Source organism: Pelophylax lessonae (genome assembly GCF_965119305.1).
Source record: "Pelophylax lessonae genome assembly, chromosome: 12".
NCBI lineage: Eukaryota > Metazoa > Chordata > Amphibia > Anura > Ranidae > Pelophylax > Pelophylax lessonae.
The window spans coordinates 219,072,323-219,084,699 of NC_138779.1; the positions used below are offsets into that span (position 1 = coordinate 219,072,323).

Genomic DNA, 12,377 nt, shown 5'->3' on the forward strand with positions numbered 1-12,377 from the left:
CCGTCTCTGCACAGTGAGCAGAGATGGACCTGTCATCCGCCTGCTCAGCGGGGATCAATGTAGCGATCCCCCTGGAGCTAGCGGAGTCTGCCGAGTGGATCCGCCCCGTGAGAAAGGGGCCTAAGTTTGATCTTGTGAAGATCTCTCCTTCCTTCTGCACAGGTCTTCTTAGTGTTATGGAGGCCTCTTCCTTCTACCCCCTCGCCTTGCGTTCAGCACATGAGTTGCTAAATGTTGAACCCTCATTAAATATAACCATATTGCTACATTTAGAGGCGCCTCTCTTCTCTTTTATACTCCGTGGTGACATTATGCTATTTGTATATCAAGACGGCTTGTTTATCAAGTCAAAATTTATTAAAACATTTTTTGCCTGTCTGGCAAAACGCTCTCAAATCCAAGGTTTTACTGGATTTGAAACAAAATCTTTATTATTTCTTGGCAATAACATGATGGGTGCAGATTTCTGCCAGTCGCAGGCTGTGTCACGCCCCTCAAGCCTGTGTCTTACAATAAGAGGGAGGGGAAGTCTCCATCAATCTACATCCAATTATGTTTAGCTGGTTAGTGGGCATGGAGGAGGAGGGGAGGGAGTGGGCTGTAATTTACCACTGTGTGTACGCCCACATGGGTGACTCTATAGCAGGGATGGCAAACCTTGGCATCCCATATTTTTTGCAACTATATTGCCCATGATGCAAAACTACTACTAGTACTGCAGAGTGTAGTTGGTTATAAAGCTTCAGTGGAGACAACTTTTTCCCATGAGAACTCTTCCATCCAGGAGTGAATTTCCCTTCACTTCCTGTTATCTCTCTGTTTGTAAGTAGGATGTTTGTAACCCGGGGACCGCCTGTACAAGGCAAACGTTCTTCCAAGACTGGATTTATCCAATTCTAGCACTTGGCCATTTCAACCTAAAAACTCTTTTTTTTTTTCCTTCCGAAGGTCAACATGCTGGTCCTGGGAAACCACCTCGGAATTCCTCAGCCGTTCGGCCCGAAGATTAAAGGGAAATGCTGCCTAGAGGAGAAGGTCCGGTCCCTCCTGGAACCGCTAGGGCTTACCTGCCACTTCCTGGATGACTTTGCCTCTTACCACACGTACTTTGGAGAGATCCATTGCGGCACCAACGTGGTCAGGAAACCTTTCAACTTCAAGTGGTGGAACTGTGAGCCTTAATACCCCCCCCCACCCTGAGATGTGACTTGACGAGATTTCCACCAACGATGGACAGAATCACGACATGGAAGACACACCAAACCTCAATGCAGCTTAACAAAGTACCATTAAGGAACTTCTATTTTTTAACTTGGCGACCTCCTTCAATGGTCCTGTGCTCTGTAGACCAAGATCTGGATCTGCAAGGTGTAGACCAGGGGTCTTCAAACTATGGCCCTCCAGTTGTTCAGAAACTACAATTTCCCATGATGCCTATGATTGTCAGAGTTTTACAATGCCTCATGGGATGTGTAGTTCCACAACAGCTGGAGGGCCGTAGTTTGAGGATTCCTGGTGTAGAAAATTATGGAAGTGAATTTCATTTGGTGCCTAATTTGTGATGGAAACTAAACGTTCGAAGGGTCACATGAAGCTTGACAATGTGAGGAATGATTTATGAAGAGCCGTAAATTAAGGCCCGGCCTACACCGGAGATTTCCAACATCGCAGTTACTTTGGCAAGTTGAAACAAAACAACAAAGCTTACAACGTTTTCAAATTACTGATCACACAATGGGATTCATTTTAACAGAGTTGCGAAAAGTATCCATAATTGCTGCCTCTTCAAAGCCCAACAACCTTGAAGGATCATCCTGTGTTATGATTGGTGGGAGCCGCACCCAATGTAAATTTTGCTTTTGCTTTTGTATCTTAGCAGTAAATCTAAATTAAAACCTTAGTTGTTGCTGTCTGAGTTACTACTGGGGAAGTATTCACTTGTGTCTTGTTTTGGTGACAACCATCCTCCCAATTGGAAAAAAAAAAAAAAACACAATGTAAAAACTAATAAAAAAAACAACCAAATAAAAAAAAAAAAAAAAACACAATAAGTTAGAAAAACAAATATAAATATGCAATGTGTGGCTTTAGGCTGAAAGTGGAGCTCCAGCCCAAATGCGTTGCGACCTCTGCCATGTCTTTTGGTGGGAATCCTTTATTTTCTTTTTTTTTTAAAAAGAATAAAAATACCACCCAAGGAATCTAAATATGCAATTTTTACATAATAAATGTAAAAAAGACGCAAGGCTTTTTTTGTTTTGGTTTTTGCAATCAAATCTAAATATGCAATTTTTACATAAAAAAAAAAAAACACACACAATAAAACAAACGCAATAAGTTAGAAAAACATATATAAATATGTAATGTGTGGCTTTAAAGTGGAGCTCCAGCCCAAATGCCTTGCGACCTCTGCCATGTTTGTTGGTGGGAATTTTTTATTTATTTTTTTAAAAAAGGGGAAAAATGCCCACCAACAAAAACATGACAGAGGTCACAATGCGTTTGGACCGGAGATCCACTTTAGGCCTAAAGCCACACATTGCATATTCATATTTGACTGCAAAAACCAAAACAAAAAAAAAAAAATAAAACAACATTACAATCGAACCTAAATATGTAATGTTTACATAATGTAAAAAAAAAAAAAAAAAATCAAATCAAACAGTTGGAAAAACAAATATAAATATGCAATGTGTGGCTTTAGGCAGAAAGTGGAGCTCCAGCCCAAATGCGTTGCGACCTCTGCCATGTTTTTTGGTGGGAATCCTTTATTTTATTTTTTAAAAAGAGAAAAAAATCCCACCCAACGAAAACATGGGCAGAGGGGTCACAATGCGTTTGGGCTGGAGCTCCACTTTAGGCCTAAAGCCACACATTGCACATTTATATTCGATTGTAAGGTTTTTTTGTTTTGGTTTTTGCAATCGAATCTAAATATGCAATTTTTACATAATGTAAAAAAAAAAAAAAAAAAACCCACAACAAAACACACACAATAAGTTAGAAAAACATATAAAATATGTAATGTGTGGCTTTAAAGTGGATCTCCAGCCCAAATGCTTTGCGACCTCTGCCATGTTTGTTGGTGGGAATTTTATCCTTTATTTGGTTTTAAAAAAAAAAAAAAAAAAAAAAAAAAAAAAAAAAGGGAAAAAATCCCACCCAACGAAAAACATGGCAGAGGTCACAATGCGTTTGGACAGGAGCTCCACTTTAGGCCTAAAGCCACACATTGCATATTTATATTCAATTGCAAAAACCAAAACAAAAAAAAACAAAAAAAAACATTACAATCGAATCTAAATATGTAATGTTTACATAATAAATGTAAAATAAATAAATAAAAATCAAACAGTTGGAAAAACAAATATAAATATGCAATGTGTGGCTTTAGGCAGAAAGTGGAGCTCCAGCCCAAATGCGTTGCGACCTCTGCCATGTTTTTTGGTGGGAATCCTTTATTTTATTTTTTAAAAAGAGAAAAAAATCCCACCCAACGAAAACATGGGCAGAGGGGGGTCACAAGGCGTTTGGGCTGGAGCTCCACTTTAGGCCTAAAGCCACACATTGTAAGGTTTTTTTTTTTTGTTTTGGTTTTTGCAATCGAATATAAATATGCAATGTGTGGCTTTAGGCCTAAATTGGAGCTCCAGCCCAAACGCATTGTGGCCTCTGCCATGTTTTCGTTGGGTGGGATTTTTTCACTTTTTTAAAACCAAATAAAAAATAAAAAGGAAAAAAATCCCACCAACAAACATGGCAGAGGTCGCAAGGCATTTGGGCTGGAGCTCCACTTTAAAGCCACACATTACATATTTATATATGTTTTCCTAACTTATTGTGTTTTATTGTGTTTTTTTTTTTAAATTATGTAAAAATTGTGTAAAAATTGCATATTTAGATTAGATTGCAAAAACAAAAAAAAAAAAAAAAAAAAAAAAACTTACAATCGAATCTATATATGCAATTTTTACATAATTAAAAAAAAAAATCGCACACAATAAAACAAACACAATAAGTTAAAAAAACATATATAAATATGTAATGTATGGCTTTAAAGTGGAGCTCCAGCCCAAATGCCTTGCGACCTCTGCCATGTTGGTTGGTGGGGAATTTCTTCCTTTTTAAAAAAAAAAAAAAAAAAAAAAAAAAAGGTCATAATGCGTTTGGACCGGAGTTCCACTTTAGGCCTAAAGTCACACAATGTATATTCATATTAGATGCAAAAAAAAAAACAAAAAAAAAAAAAAAACCTTACAATCTAATCTAAATATGCAATGGTAACAATCGTAATAACCGGAATCCCCTGATGAAGCTACAAGCAAAACGCGTAGCGATCCTGTAACCCTTCGAGATACCCATGAGATCTGAATATCTTTTCTACAGACCGTTGCAGGATGGGGGTTGGGAAGAGATCCCGGACACCCCTACTTTAGTCGAAGGATGGGCAGCACACAGGAGGGACACACAGGCCGTGAATATCTCTGGAGGCCACAGCTTCCGGATTATCTTACCGGGGCCAAAACCACTTTTCAAAAGTATATTAGGCATGCCAGCAGAAGCATTCTTGACTCCTGGGTGAAGGGAGCTGTGAAACATAGGATCAGCACTCTAATAAGGGGGGGGGGGGGGGGGAACATTTAAAAGGACTTAATAAGATTGTCCATTCCTCCTTGACCCATAATTGGCTCACTCCAACCCGAATATACTTTTGAAAAGTGTTTTTGGCACCAGTAAGATACTTCAGAAGCCGTGGTGACTCCAGAGAGATATTCACGGCCTGTGTGTCCCTCGTGCGCGGCCCATTCTTCGACTGAAGTGGGGGTGTCCGGGATCTCATTCCCCCCCCCCCCTTCGCCATTTCCGGAAGCTCCGAGCCCTTTTTCCTTTCCTCCTGTGGGATTTGGTAATAACAAGATCCCCTGATGAAGCTACAAGCGAAACACGTAGCGATCCTGTAGCCCTTTGAGATACCCGTGAGATCTGAATATCTTTTCTACAGACCATTGCAAGATTTGGGTTTCCAATTGGAACAGGTATTCGCTTTCAGGCCCCCCATTGCAGTGATAGGGAACCTTGGCACCCCCAGATGTTTTGGAAGCACATTTCCCATAATTCTCAAGCACTCTGCAGTGTAGTTGAGCATCATGGGAAATGTAGTTCCAAAACATCTGGAGTGCCAAGGTTCCCCATCACTGCATTAGTGTATTATGCTCCTACTAGGAGAAGCCCTTTATCTTTGGGGAGATAATGTTCTATACAATTTGTATTTTCTTACGAATTGTATGCAAATTAGTATTTAATGAGGTTATAAAACAGATTTTTTATACTCTATACTTGAGTCTCTATTTGGGGTTATTTTTGGGGTCCCACTTTCTTGATCCTTTTGTTTTACTGTTATATATTGGGATGTGGTACCACATTCGAGTCCCATCTCATATTATTCTATATTAATCTCACTCCATACAAACAATGACGCAAGAAGCGGAGGACTCGGAGCCTTTACACAAAGACGTCTTTTTATTTAAACAACCAACTTGAGAAATATAAAACAAACAGAAAAAAAATAAAAAGAAAGAAACCAGCGACCCGCGGACCCTGTAACCTCCTGCGACTAAAATAAAAAAGGATACCAAGAGCACCGTGGGAAGACGCGGATGAGAAGACGAGGCGGCAAAGCCACAGGAATGAGATGAGGTCGTCCTGGTGGAGGCCATTTTCCGGGACACAAATCTCTTTAAGGTAACGTGTAGACAGCGCTGGAAATAAATTGTACGCTTACCGAGGCGCTGCTACTGGAATGATTACAAGTGTGCGGAGAGATGGGGGTAGGGTGTCGCTGCAGCTGGGGAGCCAAATTCATTGTTTATTGCATTACTGTACAGGACAACTTCAAGCTCATCTGCAGGCAAATATGTCCCTCCACCCACCTCCTCCACCACCACTTTACCTCCCTCTGACCCAGTGGGGTCAACTGATTTCAGGGGCCCCAAGTGCAAAACATACACTTCAGAGAATATGCATTCTGCCTGAGCCTGCGGGCCTCGGCGAGGCGGCCAGAGCCTGCGGGCCGCGGGGGGACGGAATAGGCTATAGGAATTGTTGGAGAGTAGGGACTTGCTTCAGGAGACAGTCATAGAATGAGACATTACATGAGGCTTTAAGAAATCATTGCTATAAACAGGGCAGTAGGGAAACACAGATTAGTGTCTCCAGGGCCACACAAAAAAGTGCCACGGGGCTTCATGGGGCCCCCAGGGCGCACTTTTTTTTTCTCTTTCTAACCTGAAGAAAGTTCTACTTCCGCCTAAGGCCACCGTCCAGGTGATGTACTAACTTGGTCCCCCCCAACTGTCTTATCGCACTGCCGAGGATGAGAGGCTTCTCAAACCAACCCGGTGTTATCACAGTGTATGGCCTCGGCCAGCACTCCGGCCCACCGTGACAAAACGCGCCAGGGGACATGGCCGGAGCAGCTTGGGCTGAGGCTATACACCGTGTCAGTTCCACCAGCGTCTCATCCTCGACACACTTACACTTCTGGATCAATCAGTGCACCTAGACGCTTGCTCACATATTCTGAGTACTGGCGGCAGGATCGCGAGAGAACCTGCTGGATAGCCAACAGTTTGTAATTCAGGCTCGCCCGCAGTCCATGCAAGGCGCTGTAGCGAATCAGTGGTTGGGGCCACCATGCAATCATGGGAAAAGGAGGATCTTCACCAGCACACTTTGGTATACAGATAATAATGTCCTTTACGGCTCATTCAGATGGGAGCTCAGACCGGTCTTCATTGCTGAGCCACTTTTTGCTGTGACTGCATCCACCTCAGAGCTGCTCTAAGTAGATAAAAATGGATGCAGACACAGAGGCTGCAAGGACAAAGTCACATGTCAAAATCTGTCATGCCGGCAGGAGTGGGTGCATGGATCTGAACGCACAGCGTCTGCCTTTGGATCCATGGATCTGCTCCCGCCTGCACGCCAGAATTTAAAATGTGACCCCATGCAGCCGCTGCATTTGCATCCAATTGTATGGGCTGCCAGCACAGGCAGCAAAAAGCAGCCAGAGCTTTGGAGGGCAGGCCCCAAGAGCTTTGGAGGGCAGGCCCCAAGAGCTTTGGAGGGCAGGCCCCAAGAGCTTTGGAGGGCAGGCCCCAAGAGCTTTGGAGGGCAGGCCCCAAGAGCTTTGGAGGGCAGGCCCCAAGAGCTTTGGAGGGCAGGCCCCAAGAGCTTTGGAGGGCAGGCCCCAAGAGCTTTGGAGGGCAGGCCCCAAGAGCTTTGGAGGGCAGGCCCCAAGAGCTTTGGAGGGCAGGCCCCAAGAGCTTTGGAGGGCAGGCCCCAAGAGCTTTGGAGGGCAGGCCCCAAGAGCTTTGGAGGGCAGGCCCCAAGAGCTTTGGAGGGCAGGCCCCAAGAGCTTTGGAGGGCAGGTCTCTGTGCCCATCTGAATAAGCCCTTAATCATAAATCAACATGCATCAGAAGTCGACCCTCCAAACCTTACAGAATCCCTTTTTCAAGGACCTGTTGCTTAGGGGAATAAAAGGTGGGGGAAGGTCATCACCATATCAAGGTGTGCTGGTTCAGATCTCCATTTTCCTATACAGCCAATAGAAAGCACCCACCTTAAGCAGACAGCGAAGTGGACACCCAAAGAGGGACTGAATAGTAGAGAAGACTCATCACTGGTGAGTCACATGATCGGGGCATTCGGTAATTAAAAGGGGCATTTTGGTCATGCCAACTATCAGTTGGGGGAGGGGGGTTAAATATTTGCCTGGAGATTGGCTCCAAATTTCCCCAAGAACAGAGCGGTGGTCCCCAGCCGAAGCATTCCCCATTCCCGGGAGTCGCTCACGGTGCGCAGTGGCAGCCATTTATGTCAAGGATGCTTTAGGGCGGGGCAACATCAATTCTTTCTATAACCAGAAACAATTTTTTTTTTCCTTTTTCACGTTTCTTTCTAACAAAAAAAACCCCTAAAAATAAAACGTCGCTTGATAACGGCTATGTAACAAGGCTGGTAACACGTTTTTTTAAGTGGAATGTGAGGCGCGGTGACCGCGGACCACACACAAACGTTGGAGAAAAGAAGGCACCAGGAAGTGCAGCAAAGAGTCCGCTCGACGCTGCCAGGAACGCCCAATGGCAAAAGGCACCGGATTCCCGGAAAGTCGTCCCGATTTCTGGTTGTCATCGGTTGTCAGGCAGTTTGCTGTAAAAAAGGGGGATTTTCCCCGTCTCTAGAGACACGGAGCGGACGGGAGGGGTGGGGAGAGAGATGCGTAGGATTCAGATAAGCAGCATATGACGGAGGGAGGATCTGGTCGCCGCGCTCTTCTCTTTATTTGGCCCGGAGGGCGATTCCTTCTCATCTTCCGAGAAACGCGGCGCCAGAAAACACGTCTGAATGCGTGAATTTTTTTTCCTGGGATAGTGAAGGAGGGAGTTTGGAAGGAATGCATAACGATATCCGGTACCCTCTGGGTGGATTCAGCTGCCTTACCCCCCGTCGGTGCGGCAGTCGGCCACTATTGCACCGCACGGGGTCACCAAGGGGGAAGGGGGCGGAGGGGGGGTTGCGGAGAGGAAGGAGGGTGTCACAGAGTGCGCGGGTTGTATTCTGGCAGCTTCTTCAGACGCTCTGTGTCCTGTTCGCTTTCCTCACGTGCGACCACCAGAGTGTGGGAATAGCCCATGGCCACCTGGGAGGACGGAGATCATACAAAATCAGTGCACCAGCAGGGGGCAGCATCATCACAAAAAAATAAATTAAAAAACAACAAACACACAACAAAAACACAACAAATAAAAAAAGGGGGGGAATGGACGTCCGGTCTTACCTGCTCGGAGTAAATGCCATCCAGAGTCTTCACTTCCTGAGCCGTGGTGGAGGATTTGGCTTTGCTTTCTCCGTAGCCCTGGGGAGAGGCGACATTATTCAGTAACACAAAAAGGGAATCGGCTACTAAGTCTGCATGCCATGGAGAACGTACAAACGAATAAATAAAAAAAAAAAAAAGATACTTACCAACTCTCCAAAAGTCGGTGATGGACCCCAACTGATCGTGCTTTCATCTGCTGCAACAATTATACTGCTTTTCCTGCAGAAAACAAAAATATGAGCGTTACACATCACCAAAAAAAAAAAAAAAAAAAAGCAAATTAAACCAATAGACCTCCGGAAGATCAGCACTAGGTTACACACACACATATACATATATATATACACACAATATAATATATATATATATATATATATATATATATATATATATATATATATATACACACACACACACACACACACATATATATATATATATACACATACATATATATATATATATATATATATATATATATATATATATATATATATATATATATATATATATATATATAATTTGGCCAAAGTGTATCCTGCTAAAAGTTTGTGGGAAGAGCAAAGTAAGGGTAACGTGAAATTGTGGACGGGTGATCTGCAAGTGGTTAATTCAAGTCTTCTAAGAAAACACTTTAATTTCTATGCTGGCTGGTACCGGGAGGGGGGCAATACGATTACATAGGGGGCTGGGGAACCCCAAACCTGGGAGCAGTCAACATCCAGACCTTCGAATCCAAAAAGGTCAGTCATTCCTTCTCCCCAACAATGCAGCCCCCCCCCCCCCCAAATTAGCTGCCGAGGTGGCCGCATCACCGCACTGTACTTACCCGCAGGCCAGATTTCGAACCTTCCAGCCACACAGATCCTGAACAGCTTTGGGGTACATGGTGGAATCACGGGAGGTGTTTGTAGCTCCCCAGAAGAAGAGTCCACCTAGGGAGAAGAGCGCAGTTAGTTCACTACATGAAGACCGATTGGGATTCCCAGCCGGAAAAAAAAAAAAAACCCTCTTCCCAAAGACTCTTGAAGAACACATTTCAGAATTCCCAAAATAATACTGACCACAAATTATATATTCTGAGGGGCATTTAAAGTGTGCCGAGACTCAGACATATTTACCCACTCAAGGACCGGGCCTATTTCTGACATTTGTTGTTTACAAGTTATCCACTTAACGACCAGCCACGTAGATCTACGTCAGCTGACTTTGAGTGGTTATACCGGGATGATGCCTCTAGCTAGAGGCATCATCCCGGTACCGTTGTTTGAAGCCGACGGTCGGCTTTCCGTCGGTAACGATCGATGCGGCTCGGGAGCCGCTCGATCGTTACCCCGGGGGGGGGCGGGAGGGGACGTCCCCCCCTCCCGCCGCCTTCCGTGGCTTTGCCCGGGGCTCCCGTCCCACCGGGAGCCCCGAGCACCCAGCCGGCGTGTCAGCCAGCTGGATGGAGTCCCGATGAATGCCGGAAACGGCATCGATCGGGTCTCCGATTACGTAACCCGGAGGCGGCGTCCATGACGTCACATCCGGGTTACTCTGCTGCAAAAGGCGGCAGATTTGAAAACCGGCTGTATGCAAAAATGCCGTTTTCGGCGTTTTGCATACAGGGAAGTGTAGTGGAGGGGTTTGGGGTCTTTTAGACCCTCGATCCCTCCATAAAGAGTACCTGTCACTGCATATTGCTGTCACAAGGGATGTTTACATTGCTTGTGACAGCAATAAAAGTGATCAGATTTTTTTTTTTTTTTTTTAAAAACTAATAAAGTTAAAAAAAAAGAAAAAATAAATAGGAAAAAAAAAAAAAAAAAAATTTAGCCGCCCCCATCACTGTTCGCTCGCGCACAAAAGAAAACGTATACGCAAGTCGAGCCGCGAATGAAATCGCTGTTCAAACCACACGTGAGGTATCGCCGCGATCGCCAGAGCGTGGGCAATAATTTAAAAAAAAAAGAGCTACACTAACTCTAAACTGGTAACCGTTAAATAAATTTAAAGCGTCGCAGATTGAGATCTCTATTGACCGTAGTTTGTCGCCATCCCACGGGGGGGGGGGGGCGCAATTTAAAACCGTAACATGTTGGGTATCTATTTACTCGGCGTGACATCATCTTTCACAATTAGGCTTGTGACGGTATCAGATTTTCATGCTGCGATTAATTGATTAAGGTTTTGCCACGGTATACGGTATTATCACGGTATTCCATTATTAAATTTAAATTATTACATTTCCACCTCACTTCAATTTCATTGCTGAATTTAGGGGCTTTGGTTCACTTATGCACATTATTATATAGTCAGTCAGTACAGACTCTGTGAACCAGGCCTAAAATAGGTCATCAAGCAGTGTCTGGCCTAACTGGTGATAACTGGTCCTGGCGCTCGGCTCCGATCCGATGGCCTGGTCATTAAGAGGGCAAATCCTTGTGGTCAAGAAGTGGTTAAACCTGAAGGAGGTGTTGTTTATAAATTACTTTACTATTGCTTTAGGCCTGGTTCACATGTATGCGGGTTGGTGGTTCACATGTATGCGGGTTGGTGGTTCACATGTATGCGGGTTGGTGGTTCACATGTATGCGGGTTGGTGGTTCACATGTATGCGGGTTGGCGGTTCACATGTATGCGGGTTGGCGGTTCACATGTATGCGGGTTGGCGGTTCACATGTATGCGGGTTGGGGGCCCACATTTGCACAGGCATAGCAGCCCATTGATTTGAACGGGCTGCTATGCCCTCATTTTCCGCAGAAAAAAGGTGCATGCAGCATTTTTTTAAAATTCAGTGGCCTTGAAATCCATCCTGCTTTTGCACCATGCGACTAACCTGCAGTTCCTGCTCTGGCAAGCTTTCTGCATTTTTTGTATACGTGGGCACGGCATTTAAAAACAGTTTGCGTGTGCAGCAACGGCAGGTAAGTCGCATGGTGCAAAAGAAGGATGGATTTCATGGCCACTGCATTTTTTTAAATTCTGCATGCACCTTTTTTCAGCTGAAAACGCAGGCATAGCAGCTGAAGCCCATTCACATCAATGGGCTGCTATGCCTGTGCAAATGTGGGCCCCCAACCCGCATACATGTGAACCAGGCCTAAAGCAATAGTAAAGTCATTAATTGGTTAAACCTGCAGGAGGACCGGTGTTTTTATCTACATCCTTTTGCACCATGCGACTTACCTGCCGTTGCTGCACACGCATTTATATATATGCGTATATACATACACACACACATTTTTTTACAGAAGTGAAACTATATGGCTTGTTTTTGGTTCTTGGTTCGCCCTTGCAACTCCTAACATGTGCCCCCCCCCCCCCACCCCACACACAGCAATCCGTAGCTTGTGAATCAGCGATATGAAAAACCTGAAACAGAATTTCATAGAGAAGACTCTGGAAAGCATCTTTCCCATTATTAAATGCACCCTTACTCACCCATCTCGCTGACTGCGAATGAGCAGGTGGCTCCGGCGTAGATCTGGGAGGCCCCACGGCCGGGGA

General features: G+C 44.6%; 2 protein-coding genes across 2 annotated transcripts in view; one reads left to right on the top strand and one right to left on the bottom strand.

Annotated features, from left to right (window-relative positions):
* LOC309567934 (protein-arginine deiminase type-1-like) overlaps positions 1-1,253 on the top strand; it is a 57,659-nt gene extending 56,406 nt beyond the window's left edge. Inside the window, exon 16 of the mRNA XM_082273483.1 lies at positions 949-1,253. Coding sequence (XP_082129609.1) covers positions 949-1,182 — 234 coding nt within the window. The 3' untranslated portion in view covers positions 1,183-1,253. The remainder of the gene's footprint in view (positions 1-948) is intronic.
* Positions 1,254-8,221: 6,968 nt separating this feature from the next.
* Positions 8,222-12,377, bottom strand: part of RCC2 (regulator of chromosome condensation 2) — a 14,812-nt gene continuing 10,656 nt past the window's right edge. The window contains exons 9-13 of the mRNA XM_082274805.1: positions 12,312-12,375; positions 9,714-9,819; positions 9,031-9,103; positions 8,843-8,920; positions 8,222-8,704 (exon numbers count right to left, since the gene is read on the bottom strand). Of these exons, the coding sequence (XP_082130931.1) occupies positions 8,600-8,704; positions 8,843-8,920; positions 9,031-9,103; positions 9,714-9,819; positions 12,312-12,375 (426 nt within the window). The 3' untranslated portion in view covers positions 8,222-8,599. The remainder of the gene's footprint in view (positions 8,705-8,842; positions 8,921-9,030; positions 9,104-9,713; positions 9,820-12,311; positions 12,376-12,377) is intronic.